Here is a 26614-nt window from a genome sequence, read left to right as displayed (position 1 = left end):
AAGCGACAGTCCATTTTGTTTCATTTTAGTCAATCTATATGGATAAAGGTACGAGATATTTGGTTGGCTCCACTCTTACAAGCTTAATAATGTAGTGAGCAAATGGGTTAGGAGAGCAGCTGCACTTCCCCTTGCTCATCTTGAAGACATACATGACGCATTTCTATATATATACAAGACGATGCGCCCGACATCCCGGAGGCATAGGTTTCTTTATACTACTTGGTGGACACCTATGTTGACGAATTGGATGCAACCTTCCACCCGTAAGTACAGCAATATTTGGAAGTTTACTTTTTAGTTGGATTGTTATTTGATTCCTTACGTTGTACTAGTTATGCTTTTTATTAATGTTTCTGGGCAATGTGGAACCAGTTTGATAGGTAGTCGACAGAAAGTCATCCCAATGTATACAAATTCATTCCATTTTGAAGCAAGAATAGTCCGGGAATGAGGCGTCAATATGGCTGCTAGACGAAGGCAATTTAACTTTGCGGAGAAGATTGTGGAAACGTTTAAACAATGTTCGGGTTCGGAACAGCGGCTTTAGGTCTGGTAAGGCTGGTCTTAATCCATACTTTAATGCGGTACCTCATTGCACTCATTTGGATAGTGGAAATTATAATGATCATCTTCATCATAGGTATTCTGCCATTGTTGGTAGTTCACTTGCCGCAGCTGACACGGAAGGGTCCCAAAAGTCTGATTGCCACATAGCACATCTGATAGAGCATCATGAGAAACGAAGATAAGCAAAATTTAAGGTGCTATGAACCAGAAGGATAGGAGCTACGGGGATTCAAAATTTGAATATCCAATGAATTATATCATGGAATTATGTACGTTTAAAGTAAATATCTTGAAAACCATTAAAGCAATCAAAACAAAAGTTGCACAATATTATGAGAACAAAATGCCCTATCGAAAACCATAAACAGTGTTGCCATAGGTGAAGCAGTATTGCGAACTCAGCATAAAAATGTGATATTATTAGCACCTTTTACAAGTGTGCACAGATTTACAATGCACGATTATCATTAAACATAACAGTGAAGTGTAGTGGAACAGTGTTGCACACTGTTGGAGCTACATGTGCTGAAATTGTGCAATGGAGAAGTTTGATATGTGAGAACAAAGGGTAATAAAGAAATGCATTAGAAAAAAGTGAGGATTTTGCAATATACTTCTGTAGCCTCGATGAATAAGCAGACAACTCGCGAAAACAAAATGATACACGCGAGGAAAGAAAGACGTGTTTTCTAATTCTGTAAACTGGTTCTCCAGGTTATCTTATCAATATTTGGAAGAGTACTTTCTTGGTTTGTGTCTTTCGTGTTAAGTGACATATTCTTTTACTTCCTCTCCTACATACCATATGATTATGTTTGTACATTGTAATATTACCATATTCACATTGAAAATATAATTATTTTATTACTACCTCATTTCGTTTTTAGTCAGACCGGATAGTGGTGTGGTATAGAAGGCGAGACAACCGACATATATTAGGCATCGCGGGTTCCAATCCCGCCTCGGACATGTTTTTGTTGTACTTTTCACCTTACATTTCATTGTTATCTTTCTCTTTCATAGTGATTCGTATTCCAGTTTGAACTCCTGTATAGCTTCGGAGCTGACACAGGACGTAAAACTGGCATCGCTCAATTTCGTTTCTCAAATTCATTAATATTTTGTGACACTGCTGACGTTCTGCTATATTATACTATCTGTGTTATGCATTTGAACTAAATTCATAGTACGAGACCCAGATTCCTTTATTACCATCTGTTGCCACATATCAGACTTCTTCATTGTACATTTTCAGCACATGTAACTCCAATAGTGTGCAACACTGAACCACTACACTTCACTGTTATGTTTAGTGATAATAGTGTCTTTTAAATTTGTGCACACTTGTATATGGTGCTATTTATAATAAAATATTTTATGTTGAGTTGGCAACACTGCTTCACCTATGGCAGCACTGCTTATGGTTTCCGATAGGGAATTTTGTTCCCATTATATTGTGTAACTTTTGTTTTGATTGATTTAACGGTTTTCAAGATATTTACTTCAAACGTACATAATTCCATGATATAATTAATTGGACATTCAAATTTTGAATCCTAAGCGGTTAGCGTACGCGCCTTTGGCGTGGGAGACCCGGGTTCAATTCCCGGCGGGAGCTCATGTGGTTCGGATTCCACGTTAATCAGTAGGTCCACGTCTCATATAGCCTCGCTGCTGAAAGGGACGCTAAACTAAAATCAATCAATCAATCAAATTTTGAATCCTCGTAGCTCCTATCCTTCTGTCCAAAGCACCTTAAATTTTCCTTATTTTCATTAGTCATGATGTTTTATCAGATGTGCTATGTGGCAATCAGATTTTAACGGCAACATGTGAGACCCTCCCGTGTGAGAAGCTTCCGTATTCCACGGTCTTCCGCTAACCTCTTTTTCGTCTTCACGTACTTTTTTTAAAATTTTGATATCGTCCATTAATTGTAATCTTCTTCGCTCCTCCCTCTTTTTTGTGCCACCATATCCTCCAGCATGTCCTTCATGATGCATTTCCTTCTTAGCCAATGTCCCAACCAGTTTTTCTTCCTCTTCTTAATATCTACAATTGTTCTTTTCTGCCTCACCATTTCTAAGAGCTTTTCATTCGTTTCCTGCTCGACCCAGCTAATTCTCTCCATTCTTCTCGAGACCCACATTTCGAAAGATTTCAGTCGTTTCTCGTCATTTTTCGTAATGTCCATGTTTCTGACCCGTACAGTATAAAATTCCACACGAAACATTTTATGAGTCTTTTTATCAACTCTTTATTAAAGGTCCCACAAAATAATATTTTCTTCCTCCTAAAGGCTTCTTTCGCCATTCATATACTTGCTTTTGTTTTACGTCCGCACTTCATATAATCCCTAGTACCGAAAACTTGTAACCTGTTCTATTTTCCCCTCCTACTTCTATATTTAGCACCGATCGCTTCGTTCCAATCACCATGACTTTTTGTTTTTATCACATTTCTTTTCATCCCATATTCTTCACAGCACTTCCTCAAGTTTTCTAACATCTTATTGGTTTTCTTTTCAGATTCCGCAACAAGAGCCATATCTTCTGTAAACCGTATACACCTAATTATTATACATCTCATCGAAATGCCGTATTCATTATGTAGGATCTTCCTCACTATCTCTTCTAGATAGATATTAAATATTGATTACGAGAGACAGCATCCCTGTCGAACACTCCTTCCAATTGCACTATCCTCTGTCATTTCCTCCCCTACTCTAACACTTACTTGTTGGTTCATATATAAGTTTCTTATGAACCTTAGATCTTTCCATTCCAACCCAATCTTCTTTAGAACTTCCAATAACTATTCCCAATTCACGCTGTCAAAATTCTTTTTCAGATCAATAAATACCACATACACCTCTTTCCCTTTCTCTATAAACCTTCCACCGAACACCCTTAATAAGCCAATTGGATCTTTTGTGCCCTTACCTCCTAACCTGAACTCTTCTTCCTGAACTTTTTCATTTATACTTCCATATAACTTTCTGTTCAGAATTCGAAGCTTTTTTTTTTTTTTTTGCTACATTAGATATGAGAAAATAATTTATAATCCTCACATCCATTTGGATTCGATTCTTAGCCATTGTTATCATGATCGTCTTCAGGAAGTGTTTTTGTCTTTCTCTTGCTTCATATATTTCCTTGCGGATTCTGAGAGCCGCGGTGGCTCAGTGGTAGAGCGTTCACCTCTGGTGCATGGGGTCCTAGGTTCAAACCCTGCTCCCGCCAAGTGAACTTTATGGTGGACAAACACCGTGTGCGTGGGTTTTCTCGGGGTTCTCCCGTTTCCTCCCACTTTCTTCATTCCACCATTTCATTCATTATTCATCATCACCGTCTCCTTTAGCCTAGCCGGCATAACCGTCGGACGTAAAACTCAAAAATTTCATTTCATTTTTTCCTTGCAAATTCTTACTTGAAGAACAATTCTTACTTACCCTTGTCTCCCATATTCTTAATGAATTCGATTGGTATATTATCTATGCCGGTTGTCTTTCCATTCTAGTCTCGGATATAGCTTTTTCAAACTTGTCCTGAAGAATACTAAATCCTTTATCAACTTCGCGTACTTCATTTTCTACTTCAACTTCTAGATCACACGGTCTATCCATACTCTCATATAAGTCTCTTCAACATATTCTTCTATCTTCTTAAGACTTCACCTCTCTCGTTGACCATCTTCCCATTCTATTCTCTACTGCCATCCAAATACTCCTTGGCTTCATCTGAAGTTCCATAGATTTCACTCCCTTGTACATTTCTTCCTATGTCCCAACCCTTTCTAATTCTTCTATATTCTCGTGTTTTCTTTTGTATTTTTTCTTTGCTCTATCTGCTTCCCTTCTTAACTCGTTGTTCAATTTACTGTGCATCTTTCTGCCCTATTCTGTATTAACCTGTTTCCATGTATTCCTTTCCTTCATTTTCTGCAACATCTGTTCAATAACTCACGGTTTCCTAGCCATTTTGTGTTTGCGGTAACCAATTACTTCTTCTGCAGCCTGCTGTATGCTAAGTTTAATATGCCCCCACCGTCTGTTACTACCCATACCTATCCTTTCCTCGTTTGAGTATTTTTCTTCGAATTTCTCAACGAAAAGACTTCTTACTTCCTCGTTTTTAACTTTTCAGTATTCAACATCTTGTTGCCTATTTTCCTTCTGCCTACATTTTTTAGTTGAATATCCACTTCAGCCAGCACACAGTTACGATCAGAGAAAATGTCAGCCCCGGGAAGGGTCTTCACTTTCTTCAAGCTATTCCGATATCTGTTCTGAATCATAACATAGTGTATCTGATATCTTCCGATGTATATTGAGGATTTCCGTGTATATCATTTTCTCTTGTGCTGATTGAACTTCATGTTTCCAATTAGTAGTCTACAGAAATTGACCAGTCCCTCTCCCCTTTAATTTATTTCGCCTAATCCATATTAGCCTACAACACTGCCTTCCTGTTTTTCTCCCACAACTGCATTGAAATCTCTCATTACCATTACACATACACCACTCTTATCTCTGTCTATAATTTCTTCCATTTTCTCATAATGTTTATCTACTTCTTTAATTGTATGCGAAACCGTCAGTGCATATGTCTACATCAGTACTAGATCCTTCTTTTTTCCTGTAAGTCTTAACATCATAACTCTATCGTCAAGAAATTCTACTTTCACTACCTTCTCTTTTAAGTGTATACAAAGAATTACCCCTACACCGTTAAGAGTGCCCTTATGATTATCTGAGTAAAGCATTCTATATTCTTCGCTGTTCAACACCCCATTATCTTCCCATCTAATTTTACAAACTCCTACCAAATTTAGATTATCTTGTCTCCTCTTCAAGATTTTCTAATTCCCCTCCCTGCAACATGGTAAGTGAATTTCATGTCCATATCCTAAATCTTTCGCTCTTGCATGTCTTTTTTCTCTATCTATCTTTCCCACATTGTTAGCTCCTATCCAATAGTCCTTCTCAAGCCATCCTCCTTCCTTAGATCCGAATAGGAGATATTTTACTACCGGAACTATATTTTGACCCGCGAAAGAACATTGTACATACAGTGGGTCAAATAAGTTTCCGTACACCAGAGATTAATAATTTCAAAATGTTATAATATCTTAAAGTAAACAAATAATAAAACGCAATTACATTGGCTGAATTTGGTCGTGTCTACTTGTAACATGTACACATTATAGTGATAGTATTGAACACACCAATAGCGTAACTGATGATGTAAGTTAAGATGCTGAAAATTGAGGTCAAAAAGTTTCCGTTCACGTCACAAATATACAAAAGAAGGAAGCAAAACACACACCAAACAGCGTTTGCAGTAGTTACAGATGACAGTAACGTGCTCTAGTGGTAATAAGGTACCATACTACTGCAGTTATGTTTGGGCAAGGGAGACCTACAGAGGCAGTAAAACGACGTGTCAAAATGGAAGTGCCAATTCCAATACGCGAACTAATCGTAAAATTAAGACAGGAAGGTAAGTCTCTTAGAAACATAGCAGAGACAGTAAAGAAATCACATTCTACAGTACAATATATTCTAAGTAGGTATATTGCAACAAATAGTTGCAAAGATCGACCGCGCAGTGGCCGTCCAACAAAGCTGAAGGAAAATCATAAACGTGTTACTTTAAGAACTATCATAAATGAACCCAAAACAAGTGCTCCAAAACTCGCAAGTATGCTTGAAACTGACCATGGTGTACAAGTGGTTCCTGAAACAGTTCGTACTGTCATCAGAAAAGCGGGGTACAACGGTCGCGTAGCTAGAAAGAAACCATATGTTAGTAAAGCAAACGCCAAGAAACGTGTAGAGTTCGCAAAAGCTCATGTGGACAAGCCAATTAGCTTCTGGAACTTTCTTTTATTTTGTGATGAGAGGAAGTTCAACATTCATGGATCCGACGGAAGAGCTATAGTGTGGAGGAAACCAAATACGCACATGGAAAGGAAACATCTGTGTCCTACTGTAAAACATGGAGGTGGTGGTGTGCTCGTTTGGGGGTGCATGAGTACAGCTGGAGTAGGAAATTTGCATTTTATCGAAGGTACAATGGACCAACATGTTTACCTGAACATTCTGAAAGAGAATCTTCACGAATGTGCAAAGAAACTTAATATGGGAGCCTCTTTTATATTCCAGCAAGATAACGACCCTAAACATACTGCACGAAAAGTGAAAGAGTGGTTGTTGTATACAAACCAGCTGGTGCCAAAACAGCTTCATACTCCTCCACAACCTCCTGACTGTAATCCCATTGAGCATCTGTGGGATGAATTGGGGAGACGTATTAGGAAACACAATATTAGAAACAAGGACCAGTTGAAAAATGCGTTACGTGAAGAATGGAGAAACATCCCTCCTACAACTACATCAAAATTGGTCGCTGCAATGCAGAAACGAATGCCAAAGGAGGACCAACTGATCACTAACTGCGGTCGAAACGCAGCATGGTGCCCTTATTTACGTGTATTTCTTTATGTGTACGGAAATTTTTTGATTTGCAATATGGTCAATATTTCGTGTGTATTTGATTTTGTACTGAAGTATATATTACAAATGATTTTTTTTCCTTGTGTACAGGTATATGCTTATTATGGAGTTCTTTACAGTAAACTAGTAGAAATTGTCATTTCCTTTCTGTACTTTGTAAGGTATATTATAATACATAACCGGAAAACAGCTGTACGGAAACTTTTTTGACCCACTGTATGTTCTCTTTCTGCTAACAACAAACTAACAAAAATAGAGTGCTGGTTTGTGGTTGTCTTCTACCCTACAGTATCCAAGTCGTTAAATTCACTCTAATCATCTCTGGTACTAGTGTCCAAATTGCTGTACCAATCACTACAATTTCCGCGAACTTGGCTACTGGAGAACTATTGCCTTCTCCCAGAATACTCTTCGTCTTGCTACTCCATTTAGACCAATTCGGTAAGGGTGGCCCTTCTGATAGTGAACTACCACAGACATAGCTCTAAACTTCACTGTAGCACGCAATCTTCTCCACACGACACATAAGACACATAAGTGTCTCCGTAAAGGTGACGTTTATTGAGGAGATAATTCAATGAAGACAAGGCGATATTAAGAGTCATATCTGTATTTATGAAGCTTCATGATATTATTATTCAATGAAAATGATTTTTTATTCGTATATATATATATATATATATATATATATATATATATATATATGTGTGTGTGTGTGTGTGTTGTTCTCGTTGTAGTATATCACTTTTGGACTGACGCGACAAGGTTATGTTGCGAGCCGTTGTTTATGTTGTTGGTGTTTTTTTTCTTTTGCCGAGTATTTTTAATATTGAGGTGCTACTCGTTAACATTTAGCCGCTAGGACATTTCTTTGGAACAGAAATGGGTGAACTTGGCGACACTGTACACTGATAACGTAATTTGTAGGGATGGTATCGAGACAAGACGAGACGAAACTTTGTACACTCTCGATCTCGTCTCGGTTGATAAATAGCGGTCTCGGTCTCGATCTCGTCTCGAGTCAAAAATTGCCGTCTCGGTCAACAGATGCTTGTCTCTATCTCGAGGGCCAAGTCTCGGTCTCGTCTCAAAAGTCTCGAAATAAATAGTGTGAAATTAAAATTGTGGAAGTATTAGACCCTATTATCGTACAGTCTGTCATTTCCACTTCTTATTTTTTGCCTTCATTCTTGACTTAGAGTTATGGTATTGTGACTTCATTGCTAATTTGCCTGCGCTAATACTTTCAATGCGTGTGTTCCAGGTTCAATCATCAGTGGGTATATCATACCTGGGATAAAACCCTAATAGTAATCCATATTTCACTTTCAGGAATAAAATTTGTCTCATATAGTTTCAGTACTGTCTATACAATTAAACTCTATTAAATTAACCCTAGTACTATACAGTAGTTTATTTCCTTCCTTTGAATCAGAACTGTTCAATACCTCCTAACGGATAACGCAACACATATCAGCACGAATGTATTTAATCTTACTGAAATTGAAATTTTACAGTTTCTCATTTATTATCCAATACATTCTGCTTTGACTCTCATTGTAAAACAGAATATAACGTTCATTACCTTAACAAATAGCGTAAATTCTTACTGCAATATATTTTGTTTCAAATTGATCAAATGCATTATTACTGTTTCATATATTTTGTTTCAAATTGATCAAATGCATTATTACTGTTTCATATATTTTGTTTAATTGACACTTTGTAACACGAACGTCCTGAACTTTGTGGTGGGAGCTACGACACTCATCTCTGCTGTGTGTGGTCTCGGGTTGGATCACCTAACAAGTTATATTCAAAATCCAATGTTTCGCACAGTTTGCGTCTCACTTTAAGACCCTAAACATACTGCATTCTGTTTCTTATGCAAGTTCATAATGTCGTAATGCATTACATAAGCATATATTCAGTACCGTAACTAAGCAGGAGCAACTGGGGCAGTGTCCCGGCCCTCACCCATAAGGGCCTCGAAAAAGTCAGTCAGGATTTTCATAATTTTTACTCTGAGAACTGAATAAAGGATGATACCTAAGAAATTGAAGAATTTAATGCCATAATTTGAATAAATTGTCATAGATCTGTAGACCTATCTGTTTGTACGCAGGAAAAATGTCGCCCCCGTTGGCGACGAAATCAGCTTTGGGGGCCCACAGAGCTATTGTTTCTCAGCTAAGTAGGACAAAACATTAATTTGTATCCTTTCGGAAATATCTTGTTTTACTCTTCAAACTACTTTTCGCAGTAGTTCGTGTGAAGTATAAAAAAAGTTTTAAAAATTAAATATTTTGTATTTGCTCTGATTAACCATTGAATTTAAATTATGTCATGCAGAGACGTAAGCAGAAATTTACTTTGGGGGAGGGGGTCCAAAGCTTTTCGGGGTAGTCCAAATTAAGTATGAGAACAAATTGTATTATAATTTGTAAACTCGCCCCTAAAATTAGGTAAAGTTTACAGAAAAATCACGATTTCAAGGGAGGAAGCGTTTGGACCCACAGGACCCACCTTCTGCCTGTCCCTGATGTCATGTATCTTTTCATGTAGCTACGTTGAAATTTTAATAAATTATTGCCACATTTTAATTGTAAACACTGATATTGGAAAAAAACGACATTTTATTTTAGTATATATTTGTTTCTTGTCATTTGTTTATAATACAAAAATATGAGAGGGGACTTTTTCTTGCGCTTACCAGTCATTAGTTGCCAAATAATTCATGGCTATATATTTAAGCTACAAATAGTTCAAATCCGCTACTTTTGGAGCACAGACACGCTACGTTTTGATCTTCGGATCTGGCAACACTGACTCAATGATTCAAATCAACACAATGTGAGGACCCCCATTTGTTCTAGCGGCTAGGACGCTTAACTTCGGTTTGCGTGGTCCCGAGTTTGATTCCCGGTGGGGGTACAGTTGAACGACCGAAGTGGTTTGGATTCCATTATAATCAGTTGCTCCACGCCTTCTCTAGCTGCCCTAGCATAAACGTGGAACGTTAAACTAAAACAAACCAAACCAAAAATCAACACAATGTGTATTACTAAGTATAAGTCCTTGAAAAATTTCATATATATAGGTTGGACAATTTATCTTGATCACCCGCTATATCGGAGAAACCAAAAGGGGGAGAAGATGGAAACTTCGCATGAAGTAACTATAAGTAGGGGCACGTATTATACAGAAACACTCAACAGTGCTGCCAGTCCAATATAAATTTATGTTTTTCCAAATGGCACTTCATTACATATTACATATTTCAAATCAACATGTTAAACGAAAACTTATTTTAAATTAACACATTTATTATTCAGTGTTACAAACTAAGGATGCTACAGAACCTCAAACATCCAAAGTTCGGAAGCCTCTATCACACATACAACACAACCGATTTGAACATGATAATGCACACCGAAAAAAAAAACTTAGCGTTGGATACCATTGTCAGGGTATGACTTGTTTTAAATGAATAGCAACAAAGTTACAATGGGTTGAAACCTTAATATTTTTTCGAAAGACTTTATTTCGAAAACATGCCAAGATAAGTATCATATCTAGTTACTAGTATGGTTAGCAATTGCCAAACAAATCATCTTGCCGTTTGCAGCATTTCAATATTTCAAACTATTCCGGAAATATGAAAAGCATTGCTGAAGTTTGCAACACTGCTTAAATCATGCAATTGTGAGAACTTGTAATTACAGCTACTAAATGTTATTCCTGCAATGCTGTAAGAGACAAGGAAAAAACAATGATTTTAAATATTTCCCCAGAAATACGCCATTATCAGCAATATTGCGAACTTTATCGATGTTTATAATATCTCCGGAACGGTTTGAGATATCGAAGTGCTGTAAACGGCAAAATGATTTGTATGCCAATTGCTAACCACACAAGTAAATAGATATGATACTTACCTAAGCATGTCTTCGAAATAAAACCTTTTGAAAAAAATTTCAAGCCCTGTAACTTCCTTACTATTCATTCAAAACAAGTCATACCATAACCATAGTATTCAATGCTAAGGTACTTCTGATGTGCATTGTATTGTCCGTTGTGTTATATGTGCGATAGAGACTTCCAAGCTTTAGATGTTTGTGAAATTATAGCATCCTTAGTTTGCAACACTGAATAATAAATGTGGTATTTTAAGTTTTCGTTTAACATATTGATTTGAAATATGTAATAACCTAACTTAGTGCCATTAAAAAAAACTTTATATTCAGTTGGCAACACTGTTGGGTTTTCTGTTTGATACAGGCCAAGATGTCCCCCTTCTTATAACTGCTTTGTGCAAAGTTTCGCTTTTCTCTCGGTTTCTCTATTATAGAGGGTGATCAAGATAAAATATCCCCTCATATATATACAGAGAAAGAGAGAGGTTATATACATCAGCAGTATTTTGTTTCGGGACAGGCTTGAGGGACGGGTAAGTAACATTTGTGTTGAACGTGCAATGCGAAAAAATGATCAAAAATTTATTTCGGGAGGGGCTTGCGCCCCATGGCCATCCCCTAAATACGCCACTGTACATCAGTGAACCGTTCCCTCTGTCTGACACAGCAACGAAACAAATTTTGAGTAAAGGCAATATCAATATTCGAGACGAGACCGAGACTTTCGAGAATGACCTAAGTCTCGTCTCGATTTTTAGAGGTCCGTTTCGGTCCTGGTCTCGTCTCGGCTATACAAAATTCGTCTCGGTCTCGGTCTCGTCTAGGCATATAAAAGTCGGTCTCGGTCTCGGTACCATCTCTAGTAATCTGCGAACCAAGAGACAATCCTCTCCTCCAGCTTCAATGCAGGCGTGCGCTCTTTGATGGGAATGGTCGTAAAGTGCATTTGGGGAAAAGTTACAGGCATATTAATTGTTTATACTTACTATGTGCGTAAGTCCCTTACGTTCGCTTCTAACCCGCGTATTAATGATAATAATAGGATAAAAGCTTCGGTAATACATATTATGCCTAGAGGAAAGTAATACGGTAAGGGTAACCTTGACGGCAGCCATCTTGAAATCCGCCATTTTGAATTAAAGTAAAGTTTTGAAAAATGAAAACCATAGCATGTGATACCTCATTTTAATAGTAAATTTTCCCAAAACGCCAATAGTATGATTATTTTTGTTCTATAGTTAACTAATATGAATTTAGAACTGCTTCTAATGTGCACCAAACGTCCATTATTCGATCTTTCAAATTGGCAACACTCCTAATTTTCACCTCATATTTAAGATCCCACTGGCACTTTGCAATTGTTGCCATGGCCCATGATTTCTAAATTTATTATTTTTTTTTAAGATTTGCGATTTTTCAGTTCATGAATAGTGTTGGATAAGCATCCAGCAATCTTTCTGAATTTTGAAGACTTGCAATGTAATTAATTTTAAACTAGAATACATGAGGAACCTATGGACATATATGACGTAAAGAAATACAAATGAAAATAAAACAAGTTGGTGTTATACGAACAAAAAATTATCAAGAAATATAGCCTACAGGTCGCGCAAACGACAAACAATAAAATATTTTTTTATAAATACAACTTTAAAGGAACATCAGCAATGATAGACAATATCAAAAAGGCATAATATGACTGTTCCCAACACACCATTTGTACCATGAACATAGTGTGAAAACAGGTAACTTGTTTATAAAGAGGTGTAACTTAATCGAGTTCCCGATCAATACTGATTATAAATCTTACAACATGAACCATCGACAACAATCACTAGAAAACGAATGACTTATTTGTCTGACTACCTAAAAAAATCCATAGAAAATAAACAAATATACAATAAAGAAAGAAATATAAAACAAAACCAAAGACCATTGATTTACTCAACAATCATATTTCGTTTTCCTTTCTGAAGTGAATTTTCATTCGATTTCTCGTCTCATCTACTATCCATTATAGTGGAGTGGATTAGGGGAAAAATTCATGAGAATCATGCATATTGTGATAAGAACATAAAATTTCGCACAGATTCTACTAATATAGTAACAAATAAATTCTGACGTAGACCCCAAAAATTCGACGCCAATTTCCTGGAATTCCAGGCGCTGGAACATCTGGAGCACTGGAGAACGGTATGTTATCGCTGGAATAACCATTACGTGAAAACGGCTTGACCTACAGAGCCAAAGTAAGACTCAAATGCAAGAGAAATAACAAACCTTTAATTTAAATTCTATATTGTCTTAATTGCCCATCATCCAGGGCCGCACGAGGGGCCCAAAATTCATTAAAAGCAAAAAAAAAAAACTATGGCGTTTGTTTATGGCTTTATTCATCTGGAAGCTTTGGTTTAACAGATATTGCAATAACACTCTTGTAAATCGTTTAGCAAAATCGTTTAGCTTTACGTTGATATCCTTTTAGTGTATATGAGATCAATAGTCTCGGAGCTATGTGCATTTAAAGTGATGCGCTACAGCACTGGTTTCCGTTCATGTTAGTATTGAATAAACGCCTGCAGCCATCACACTTTACTTTATCATTTTGTGAGCAAAAAATGAATGCAAAAGTGACCCACCTAGTGGTCGTATCTGACACCGAGGGAAGCATTACAAAGGCATGTAAGTGTTTCCTCCCAGTATACAGTTTGAAATGTTTAGGCAGCAGTGAGAAATTAAGCGCGGCTAGGTACTAGTAGATATTTGTAGATAACTTCAGTGGCTGGCTACAGTGACTCCCAGCTGAAAATATGATAGCAAATTTGCGCCGTAACTGAAAAAATCTATTTATATTTGACAAACGAGTTGTTGTCTTGAAAAATCAATTTATATTTATCATCAAGAAAGCCTTTTAATATTGCATATGTGTGAAAGAAGCTTGAAGGTGGAACTTTAAATAACCAGACGATCTTTCTGCTGTTCATTGGGATGTATGCTGATATTCAGGTAATGTTTATAAAGTTTTTGTTTAACATAAACAGAGTTGAGAGAAGATTTATGTATCACAAGAATCTTCGTTTTTTAAGCTACCAGAATATATAAAAATTCCTACTCAACTACTGAATAACTTTCTCGCAATCTGCATGAGAAGGTCTAAAAATGTGGTTTATTTACATTGTTACTGACGTGGTCCTAACAAGCGATAGCATGTCCAACATTAGGTTGGATTAGATTCTAGAAAGTGGAGGTTAAGCAACTAGGGGTACAATAGCGTTTGTGATGTGAGATACTGAATAAAAGAAAACTTAGCTGTTGAATATTTTGGATTATGGTCATTTTTTGAATAGATTTTTTTCTTAAAATAAAAAGGTGAATCCCGACATCTGCGGAATGCATTCGACTATTTACTTCCAGAGTTCTATTTTGTGGATATATATCTGGTTAGGTTTGGTTATAACATATCAAAAAAAAAAAAAAAAAAAAAAAGAAAGAAAGAAAAAAAGGAAAAATATTTTTTCTTGGAATGAAAACTATTCTGACGTTATTTTGTATAAAATTACTGTATCAAAGTCGACCTTATTCTTGTATGGGACATGATCAAATGCACGAACAGTGCAACAAGACGGTGAAGTCTGAAGGTGGTGTAATTGGAATTCTCGACAACTCAAGTGCGTTGCTAAAATGTATGGTGTCCGGAACTGTAATTGCCAAACTTTTTTATCGGGTTTTGAGGAAGAGTGTGGATTGATCTCTGATAATGATGATCTCAGAATACGCCACGAAGAATCATCTGGTGCTAATATGCGATTTACAAATGATGTCACAGAACTGGTACGTGTGTTCTCAGAGAATGGCAACAATCCTTTTATTCAAGAAGGTAATGAACTTTTTAGTGTTGTGACTAATTCTATAATGTCCGATGATACCGATGTCCGTCGGTATACATTGCTATAACTCTTGGAAGAGATCAGTATAAAAGTTTTAAACAGGAACGGTTGCAGCTGTGCAGTAAATCACTGTTTGAACCAATTAAACGAAATAACCTTGCTCTTTGTCGCAAGACAATGAAAAAACTTAATCCTAAACACCGTAAGCTATCCATAGTAAAAAATGACTGTGCTATCTTCAGTCGTCTCTTCAAGCATGTCAGAGTCGACAAGGAGATATATCCGACTTTTTTGCTAATGAAAATCTGGGATATCCTCCGTCAATTTCTGAAGATGGATTCATACGCAAAGTAACTAAATCGGATGTAGTTACATGTTTAGAAAAATACGGCGATACCCAATTTACCCCTCCACCTGCTATATGTATGATATTGGACGGCTCTGCTATCATCCATATGTTGAAACCATCACCATCACAAACATTCCATGATTACTTGCAGATGAAAGTACATCCTTATATTTCATCCATTCTATCAGAGAAGAGCAGAGTAGATCTGGTGTTTGATCGTTACTTGCAATATAGCTTAAAAAGTGAAGAGGGACAGAAACGAGGGTCAGCATCACGAGTTCGTCAAGTCTACTCCCATCCCGAAAAATTGGAATCGTTTTTTGAAAAATGAAGAGAACAAAACAAGTCTTTTTCAACTAATTGCAGAATCTATGAACGAGGCTAAAATACCCAATCAGAAAACTGTTATTTGCACTAAAGGTATTGACATATGGAGTACATTTGACGTAAATACACACGGTCCACTAGCACCGTGCACGCATGAAGAGGCCGATACGAGGTTGCTTCTGCATGCCAAACATGCCAGTAAAGCAGGCCATAAATCCATTATCATCAAAATGGTAGATTCAGATATAGTTGTCCTGGCTTTGCCTGCTTTCCCCAAACTACTACTGTCCCACCTGTGGGTTGAGTATGGTGTTGGTAAGCATAAAGACTTTCTTCCTATTCACAAGTACGCAGAGAAACTAGGGACAGAAATCTATGACTTCATCCTGTTTTAGCACGCATTAACCGGATGCGATACTGTATCTGCATTTGCAGGTCGGGGAAAGAAAACAGCTTGGGAAGCGTGGCGGACAAATCTAGAAACTACTGCTACATTTGTAGAACTTTCACATGCACCTTTAAAATTAGACGATACTACATTCATGAAATTGCAAGGTTTCACCGTGTACCTATATGATCGCACCAGCAATCTGCAAAATGTAAACGACTGTCGTCGAATGCTTGTAACTAAAAAATGTCGTCAGTTGGAAAGCGTACCTCCCACTGAGGCTGCACTTCTTCAACATGTGAAAAGAACCATTTTGCAAGGAGGATATATTTGGTCACAGTGGTCTGCGCTACAACCTAATTTGCCAGATCCTGAACAGTGGGGCTGGAAAAGAAGTGATTCAGGGTATACACTTTTATGGTCTGTGCTACCAGAACTTTCCAAGCACTGCCAAGAACTTGTTCGTTGCGGATGCAAATCTTTGTACACTAATATGTGTAAATGTGCTGGCCTATTCTTTCCATGCACAACCTTGTGTGCCTCTGATGGTATGTATAAATTATTATAAACTGATGCAATTACTACAGCAAGAAACTGTGGTTTACTTAATTTAAATTTTGACTTTATTATTATTTTATGTAACATTTTCTTCATGAAGTGACCAAATAAAAAGCACAAAGAAAAAGTACGCCATAGGTTTTTTTTTGTTTTTTAATGAATTTTGAGCCTTTCGTGCGGTCCTGGATGATGTGCAATTAAGACAATATAGAATTTAAATTAAAGGCTTGTTATTTCTCTTGCATTTGAGTCTTGCTTTGGCTCTGTACTTCAAGCCGTTTTCACGTAATGGCTATTCCAGCGATAACATACCATTCTCCAGTGCTCCAGATGTTCCAGCGCCTGGAATTCCAGGAAATTGGCGTCGAATTTTTGGGGTCTACGTCAAAATTTATTTGTAACTATGTTAGTAAGCTCTGTGCAAAATTTTATGTTCTTATCACAATATGCATGATTCTTTCATTATGCTACCCCACTATTACAAGCTACGTCTTCGGTATTACCTGAATGCAAAGTTGGAGTTCCTTTGTTGTGCAATGATTCATGTCAGTAAACGAATTTTTGAAGGGCAGGTATAGGAAATAAATAATTACATGGCATAGGAAATAAATAATTACATGGCAAGTCTTCAAAATTCAGAAAGATTGCTGGATGCTTATCCCAACACTATTCATGAACTGACAAATCGCAAATCTTAAAAAATATGATAAATTTAGAAAACATGAGCCATGCCAACAATTGCAAAGTGCCAGTTGGATCTTAAACATGAGGTGAAAATTAGGAGTGTTGCCAATTTGAAAGATCGAATAATGGACGTTTGGTGCACATTAGAAGCAGTCCTAATTTCATATTAGTTAACTATAGAACAAAAATAATCATACTATTGGCATTTTGGAAAAATTTACTATTAAAATGAGGTGTCACATGCTATGGTTTTCATTTTTCAAAACTTCACTTTAATTCAAAATGACGGATTTCAAGATGGCTGTCGTCAAGGACACCCTTACCGTATCACTTCCCTCTAGGCATAATATGTATTACCGAAGTTTTTATCCACTTATTATCATTAATACGCGGGTTAGAAGCGGAGGTAAGGGACTTACGCACATAGTAAGTATAAACAATTAATATGCCAGTAACTTTTCCCCAAATGGACGTATCTTAAAACTAACTTCACCATTGTCTTCCTAGTTAAATTATAGCCCGAAATTGTGTATCATATTATCCTATTCCCATTTCAAAAACTTGACCTTATTTCAAACTGGCGAATTTCAAGATGGCTGCCGTCAAGGTAATACCTACCATACGACTTCCCCCTAAGCCTTATCTGTATCTACATGGTTGTTTTTTCATTAACACTCCGTTTACAAAGGGTAATAAGGGACTTCTGCAGTAATCTCTAATAACCACATTACAAGTCTTAAAAATTATAGAAAAATAGAAAACATGCACCATGGCAAAATTTTCTGTCACAACAAATAATACATATGTCCTCTATCAGCACAAAAAAAAAGTTTCATTGAAATCGGAGCAGGACAATTGGGTGATGTCCCTTGTTAGCATTAATTATTAATTTCGTAATATATTGGTCAGTATATATATATATATATATATATATATAAACAACGTTGAAAGAACTTAATTCTGATGTGATTACTAAAAATCGAATTTAAATTGATTAATTTATTCCAAAGTTATTGGCTAAAAATAAGAAATCTATCATTGGGAAAGCTCAGAAAATTAATGACAAATTTTCGATATATTGCCTATAAACACACAAGGTTGTTGCTGTTCTCAGCACAAATAGTGAAAAGATAGAAGATATATCACCGAACTCAGTGCCGCTCGTACAGTGTGTGTGTACTGACAAAAATGCAGCTCTAAAGTGTTGTGAAATTGGTCTATTCTATAGCTGTATTTTTGAAGTTGGAGCAATTTGCATGAAGATTGGTGAAGCTCTTGACATAAATATGAGGTATGCCTCACTATTTCACAGGGATTCAAATGTGGACAATGTTTCATTCTTGCAAGTGATCATTTGGCCCATTGCAGCGCGAAAAGCTACTCGTTTCTGAACCAAACCATAGGCATGTACGATACCTGGACGCGATCAGGTGGGCCAGAATTGAAATTACAGTCAAATATATGTCACAGTCACCGCCCACTGGTCCAAAAAACTGAACCAAGAACCCAGGAATTTTAGAGTAATACTGGCATATGATTTGGATGATGTAACGTCTGCACCCGTTGTTACAGTGTTATTCTTGTGGGGACTTACTTCAACGGTGAGGATGAGATGTCATTGAATATCCCTTATATTCCACATAGTTTATGTGAGCAGCTGTGACTTTGATCTCTCTTCTCAACTAAAAGAACTATTAATCGAATAGTGCTTTCGCACCAGATATTTATTCTGCATGCGATAAGGTGCTCTGTAGTGAACGTCAAACAAAATGGTACCGTGACTATTATCTAGCGTTTCTCAGTAGTATACATATAGCTGAATATTACATTGAAGGCACGTAAACGTTTGCGCATTCTGTTGATATGTTGTCATGATTTTCTTTCCAACTCTCATATATAATTTTGTATTGTACTACACACTAATATAATGGATCTCTGTAGATTTTTTGAAGTCAAATAATAATGATAATGGTACTACGATAAATATGTACATCAATCTCTAAAAACCACCATGATCTACGTAATATTCGAAACGATCTAACAGTCACATAAGTTGGATCAAATATTTGTATATAGAATACAGAGACAAATATAGAATATACCTACCTTCAAGAACGCTCCGCATTTGCTGCCACTGGGATTACATTTTAGTGATGCTGGGAGTCCATAATGATATTCAGTAGCATCTGTACAACTGCTGTAATTCTTCGTTTTAGTAATTTCTAAATAGTTGCTTCCACTTCCAGACTCCCTTTCCCTACATAATTCTGGCATAGGAATCAGTGGAGGGTTTATCGCAACGTATCCTTTGGAAAGTGGAGCAATTTCGTACATCACTTCACACATTCCTGCTTGTGAGCTCTGTGTCAAGAAAATAAATTATTGATATATAAATTTATAAAGAAAAACATTCCAGAAATATATTGTCGTGTGCGTATTGTTACATTAACAGTAGACCTAACACTTGTTAATTTTATGCACATAATTAGATGTTGGCCACCGTATGAAAACTGAAAGCTGTTACTTCAAGTTGAAATCAATCTCAAGTTGTAGTTATTTATTCATCAACTAAACATTTGTATGATAATAGTAATAATGATAATGTATGTTAGTTTTGTCATTATATTTGATAAAAAGAAATCATAGATTCCATTACAGGTAAAGTTTTGTTTCTTAAGCTTTGTTTAACATGTACCGACAATTAACATGAATGTTGACCACATATGCTCTAATCGGAAATCATATATGTTTCACCGCCACCAAATCTCATCTATAGCACTGTATCTAATGGTACATCTTTAATTAAATTATTATATTTAATAATCACTTGGATGATAATTAAACTATTTTAAGAAAGCTGACTACGAAAAGATGGTCAACATTTGGGTGTCACATGATCTGACTCAAAAATATTTGAATTGAATACTCGATTGAATTTCTATCTACAAATATATACTGAAACGTAATATGAAAACAGCATCTAACATAATTTAAACTGCCACTGAAATCTTTGGTAACTATTTTCCCGCTGAATTTAAACTGAAATAGAAACTTCACCTATATTCAAACTCATGATCTATCGCAACCTTTAGCAGCAAACTAATCATCTTTATTTCCTGTTATTGAAAATTTCGTTCATTGTATCGAAAACTAGAAATTGAGGCCAACTTTACAGCAAAATAACAAATCATGCTTTCTAGATTATGAACATACTTAAATAACAGTAGCTTAAATGTGTGTCCTTTCACATAGACCAAGTAAGGTTAATAGAAAACATTGGAAGCATTTATAAATATTTGTTGATGTGAATTCTAAAACTTCTCTACCCCAAACTCGTTCCTCAGATAAGCCAATTGGTGCATCATATTAAACATCCTTCATTATTCCTTATTGACTTCCATAGGCTAGTTGTGGGAGAGTGGGGGAGGTTGGACCAACGGTTCTTCGATGGCTGTGCCGCAGATTATTCAGGTCTGCATCACGCAGAGGTGTTGCATTCATACTAAGAGTACTTCAAAGATTTCTTTGGATTCGATATCTACCATACTATTATTTTTTGATTATATTAGGTTGTCTAAAAAGTATTGAACCTTTGCTGGTCAAAGTTGAGATTATATTTTGAGAGATGAAAATAACATCATGAAACCATATATGCACTATTTTGATCAATGATCGTCTTTCATTTTTCCGGCAATACTATAATCTCTTCACTGTAGAATTTCCGTGGTTTCTTATCAAACAAATATGACATATGGTTTTCACAGGCCTCTTTTGAAATTAACACCATTTAGAGGTCTGCAGAGACCAAAAGAAATTATAGTCTGACGGTGAGAGGTTTGGGCTATACGGTAGATGAATTAAAAGCTCCTAGCAATGTTCCCTTAACTTCTGACGGGACGTTAATGTAGTATGTGGTTCTGCTTTGTCAGTGTGGTATACATCACCTTTTTTGTTGAACAGTTCCGGCTTTTACTTTTTGCCTTACTAGGTGCACTCGCGCTAATCGCAGTACAGATCAGATTCTATCGTTCTGTCCGACGGCGGCAGCTCGTGATGCACGATGATTTTCCAATCCCATCAAACACACAGCATAACCTTCGGTCAATATGGGCTTTGCCATAGACTGTGAAAATTCTCATTGCTTGTGACGATACTTTTTTTGCACATTGTTGTAATAGGCTATCCCTTTTTTCATCACTCGTAATCAATCACTTCAGGAATGGCTCGAGTTTATTCCGTTTCAGTATATATTTCTAGATAGAAATTAAATCGAGTAAATATTATTGAGTCAGATTATGTGACGCCTAAATGTTGACATTCTTTTCGTAGTCAGCTTTCCCAAAATGGTTTAAGACTTTTGGCAGAATATAATTCCCCTTTGCTAAGATTGGTTTCCCACTGCGAGGAGCATCTAGGACATCGTATTTTCCAGAACGAAAGTGATTGCACCTTCTTTTGGCTGTTACTTTTGGTAACATATCTTTCTTATAAACAGCACATTTTTTTTCACGGGACTGCGCAACATTTGCGCTTTTATCGAAATAAAATTTTGAAAAATAGTACAGTTTTGCTGAAAGTTCAGTCATTTTCACGATGCAATACCTTAGGTCTTACAAGAATTGCAATACTTTTTGCACATCTGCTAGTTTGAACCGCCAGCTGTCAAGCGACGTTAGTCCTGTTCTACTGCGACTCATATACCCTGAGTTTTGGGGCACTAATACCATTTCGTGAAACAAAGGCTCAATACTTCTTAGATTGTCTAACAATATATTGTGTTTACTTAAGGTCTCACTGTTAATCCCTTTAGGTTAAAGGAAACGATGGAAAATTAGTAATGATACTGAAATGGAATATGAGAGAGCAATACATAACACACAATACAATGAACAAAATCTGAATCCACGACAGACTTTGCGATCTCTAGCCCACTGTCTTAGACTGCTCCATGCTTGCCAGCTGCTTTCTTATCAAGTAACAGCTATGAGTATGTGTGCTTTTGTTAGAACCCCAATCAGTGGCGTTTGTTTGCACTAAAATGAATGTATTGCAAAATTGCTAGCTCAATTGATAATTGTTTCTATGAGTCAGTGGGCATCAGGTTAGTGCAATACTTCTTAAATTACCATAGAAACTTGGGGTCTAGCAGAGGATAGAAAAGCACAAGTCTTTTACTCTCCTATACCCTTGCTGTAGGCCAGAGAATACGACTAGGTGCAAATAGAGTTAAAAATTAAAAATAAAATACAGAAGAATATCTTACAAGACCCCAAATATGTAAATTCAGATGTATAATAGTAACAATAATAATTATATGTATCAAAGTATTTTCGGAGCTAAATATGGTAGTGCAACTTGATCGCTTACAAAAAAGGAACACAAGATAATGATAAACATATTGTGAAAAATCATAGGAAAACGTATGAAGCAATGATGAAAAAGAAACATGGAGAATCAGGAATAATATTGAATTTAATGTAATTGTCCAAAGTGAAACTATAGAAAAATATACATAGTCACGTATTCGTTGGTTAGGGCATGTAGAAATAATATCACAAAATAAAATCCCGAAGAAACTACTGCGTGGAAAGCAGAACTCCACGTGAAGAAGACTGAAGGATAAATGGTTAAATGAGTGGACTGAAAGAACGAGTAAGAAGAGTATCCCTGGATGGAGGGATAATGCCAAGAACAGGGAAGTTTACAGGCAAATTATATGATGACCAAGGTTCACTTAGGACTGTAGCAATATTTGATATAGTAAGGAATAGTAAGAGGATATTTGTTATGTAAATGTGATGTAATAACAATTGTTTATTAAAAAGTAGAGATGCAAGGGCTCGGAAAAAAACCGGTTTTTTTGGAAAAAAACTCGGTTTTTTCTGCTTTGCTTTTTTGCTTCGGAAATTTTGGGCTTTTTTCAAAATACTGCTTTAAATTGATAAAACAGACTTTGTATCGCTTCTGTATAACACAAAAAATCATTTAATTAGTGGTTGATGCTGATAATAATATAAAACATCGAAAATAAACTATGAATTTCGAAAAAATATTTCAAACAATTTTTCTTCAACATATTTACATTATGAATTCCACAGGATTAACCAATGTATATAATAAGAATTTTTTAACCTCCTATACACAAAAGTAAGCAGAATTGGCAAGAACCGTGGTTGTTTTTGAAAATGCCAAAAACCCGGTTTTTGGGGATGTTTAAACCAGGCTTTTTTGGTTTAAACCAGGCTTTTTTGACTTAGATTTTTTGCTTTATGTATTTATATTACATATTCACAGAAATAGCCTAAGTTTGTTTCGCCTTGATGTTATTATGCAACAGCGGGGTTATGCCGGAAGAACTCCCATAAGCTTAAAGAAGTGCGGTCAGTAAATTTCTTAAGTTGAGAATCTCCCGCCCTAGCCATTGGGAAAATCCCGTCATTACTTGAAATGTAAGACAATAACGAGAAAATTCTGTTATTGCTTTGCATGTAAAATTTAAAGGTCAACGTACCATAATCAGTACGCTAAAACTGAGGTATTAAATTACAAATTTAGTACCGGTACGTAGATATCATTGAAAGTCCAATCCAAGCTAATGTTGGAAGCTACGTAGGCAATCGATAAATTTTGCCAATTTCTATCAATATATTTAAGCAATATTGGCTTTTTTATAAAACAACACGCATTTAGGCATGTAGAAATATACAATTTGGTTTGTTTCGTATATTTAGGCTTAACATCCTTACGAAATACCGAAGTTATCAAGGAGAAGACTTTCGCTTAAACTGACATCCGAACCGCTACTTGGGTTACGCATGAAAGAAGGTTTGTGGTTCGACCGAGAATTGAACATGGGACACCTTGATTAAAAGGTGAAAGGGAAATAAAACTATTGCAGGTGGTTTGATATCTGGAAACGTTACCATGAAGTTCACACGATTCGCATTTTTCATTCTTTTTATTTTTGTGGTTTAAACCAGTTATTAAAAAAAAGTTGGTGTAAATCAGCCAACCCTAAAAGTAAACACTTCTTTTTAAAGAATACACAAATAACTAGCAAAATAGTATGTAGTATTTTTACTTCAAAATATTCCATACCCTCTTTTTGAAACAAAATAAACTTAAAATAAAACATAAGAGAAATACTTAGATTTATATGATACACTTAAAGACTGCACATCTAGAGCTCTTGGTTCTGTATATTCTTGAAATTCTACAGTTAAGTTTTATAGAACCACCATCACAGTTTACCCAATCCTCAAGTTTTCTGAATTTTTAACAAGAGGGATTCAACATATCATTACGGAACTCCCCCCCCCAAAAAAAAGACTACGGAATATATTTAAGTTAAGCTAAATACAACTGCACAACAAACATGACTGAGTGATTAGCTTTTGCGCTTCTATCGGGAAGTCCGGGATTCAACCAGCATTCGACCATTCTGACAAAGCTTTTCTTCATTCCATCTGTGAATGTAGAAATAGTGCGTGTACTGTGAGTTGGCCGACTTCCTTTCTTATTGTTTTTAAATCGTTATTATTACTAATTTCCAGCAGTGACGGTTTTGCGAAGGTTAGGGGGGCGGTCTTTCGGACTGAAGCTCGTTCCCCAAAGTTACGGAATGTCTGCAACAAACGAAATATCTATTATTTATGCCTTTACTCATAAACTTTAAGCTCCCGTCAAATAAAAATTACGAATGTTTAAAAAAACTAAACATTAGTAAGAAACCCTTCCCAAAATACTTTTCTAAATCCGCCACTGATTCTCAGTATAAAATGATTTTTAAAGTTGTATCCGGAAGATTATTGCTAAACATATAAACGAAACGAAATATTAGTTATGCCTGTACTCATAAACTTCAAGCACTTCCCAAATAAAATTAGGACTTTTTAGGAAACGAAACAATCAGAAAAAACCCTCCTAAAGTACTTTTCTAAATCCGCTACTGATTATTTGTATAAATTGGTATTCAAGGTTGTGTCCGGAAAATTATTGCTAAATCACTTCAGAGCTACAGTATAACAGAAATGTGGAAGTACGGTTTGACGGATATATTGAAAAACGTACGCTTTGACGGATAAATAGAAAAACGGGCAAGTTTAACTTTTGCGCTAGAAGCTAGAGTACTAAAAGCTCTTAGAAATGAAACACGGATGACAAACTAGAGAAGAAAAGAGATGTCGATAACTCAAAAGTTAAAATAAAGTTAAATAGCCTCTAAAATTACCCTCAAATACTACATTCTTCATGTTAGCTTTAATTCGTAAAACATGTGCTCCATCCATCTTGATGGTGAATTTCAGAGCGAAATATCACATTCAGGTCATGGAATTCTTATCTAACTATAGAATATACTATAAGAAAGCTATTTAGATAGAAAAATCATGAAGTTGAAAAAAGCCAAAATTTCCAAAATTCTCGTTTTTTTCCCAAAAAAGCCGGCTTTTTATGAGAAAAAAACCATCGATTCAAAAAAGCCGGCTTTTTTGCATCTCTATTAAAAAGAGAAAAAATGATGTACTGAAAATGTATGTACTTACTTCAACAACTGTAAATATATCTGGCTCTGTGTGAAGTGAATAATCATCGTCAGTTAGTGTGTTCTTTTGAATGTTTGGTTCTTGGCTGCTGCTCAAATCTACCTGCATGTGACTCAGGATACCTTTGATAAAATTTACCTCCCAGTTTTGAAGATTTCGTGATACCGTCAATTTTTTTACCTACAAGAGAAAGTTTCATTATAACATTAAGTAATGAACACTTATACCAGTAACCTATTTGTAACTCAACATACTTATAACTGAAAAGCTCAACCATCTTTCCTTATTTTACTAATTCCAGTTGTAATGTGCTGCAAATATGAATACATATATACCTTATAACCTACTTCAATGTACTGTCTATGCCATTTGTTTGCAATGTTTTATTTTGAATTTGCACTGATAATTCTAAGAAAGTATTTTTAGATAAATTATTCCCAATGTGTGGTTTACGCAACGAAATGTTCCATGATTATGTTAAAGACAAGGAATCACTACACAGGTAATGTAATTATTCTAATTTCAGACCTTACACAATATTAGTTAGAGTAGAGTCACAATTATCATCAACATATACTTTCATTTCTAGAAATAAGCTAATTTGAAATTATTCCTTTGATTCAAAATTAACTTTCTTGACGATACAATTTTTATACTGATAGGAACAAAGTAACGCCAGTTATATAAATCTACTTACTAGAATTTTGGATATTGATGAATAGGCTAAACATTTATATGCAAATGTATATTTGAAATAAGCCTGATATCCATTCCCCAAACTTAATATATTTTACGTAAACAAAAATTTTAGAAATAATAAAAAAAAATGGATCAAAAGATTGCGATCTTGGCCAATAATTTTAGGAATGATCCA

The 26614-nt window shown here is 35.8% G+C and overlaps 1 protein-coding gene across 2 annotated transcripts in view; it reads right to left on the bottom strand.

The window, feature by feature from the left end:
- Positions 1 to 26614, bottom strand: part of LOC145688352 (vitellogenin-like) — a 303527-nt gene that overhangs the window by 177011 nt on the left and 99902 nt on the right. For both annotated transcript variants that reach the window (XM_081762496.1, XM_081762497.1), the window contains exons 5-6: positions 25741 to 25920; positions 19304 to 19558 (exon numbers count right to left, since the gene is read on the bottom strand). In XM_081762496.1, coding sequence (XP_081618622.1) covers positions 19304 to 19558; positions 25741 to 25920 — 435 coding nt within the window. The remainder of the gene's footprint in view (positions 1 to 19303; positions 19559 to 25740; positions 25921 to 26614) is intronic.

The sequence above is a fragment of the Thermobia domestica genome, chromosome 6, assembly GCF_964235325.1.
Source record: "Thermobia domestica chromosome 6, izTheDome1.hap1.1, whole genome shotgun sequence".
Lineage (NCBI taxonomy): Eukaryota > Metazoa > Arthropoda > Insecta > Zygentoma > Lepismatidae > Thermobia > Thermobia domestica.
Note: the sequence above shows the minus strand (reverse complement) of the source record. Positions and strands in the feature narration are given on the sequence as shown.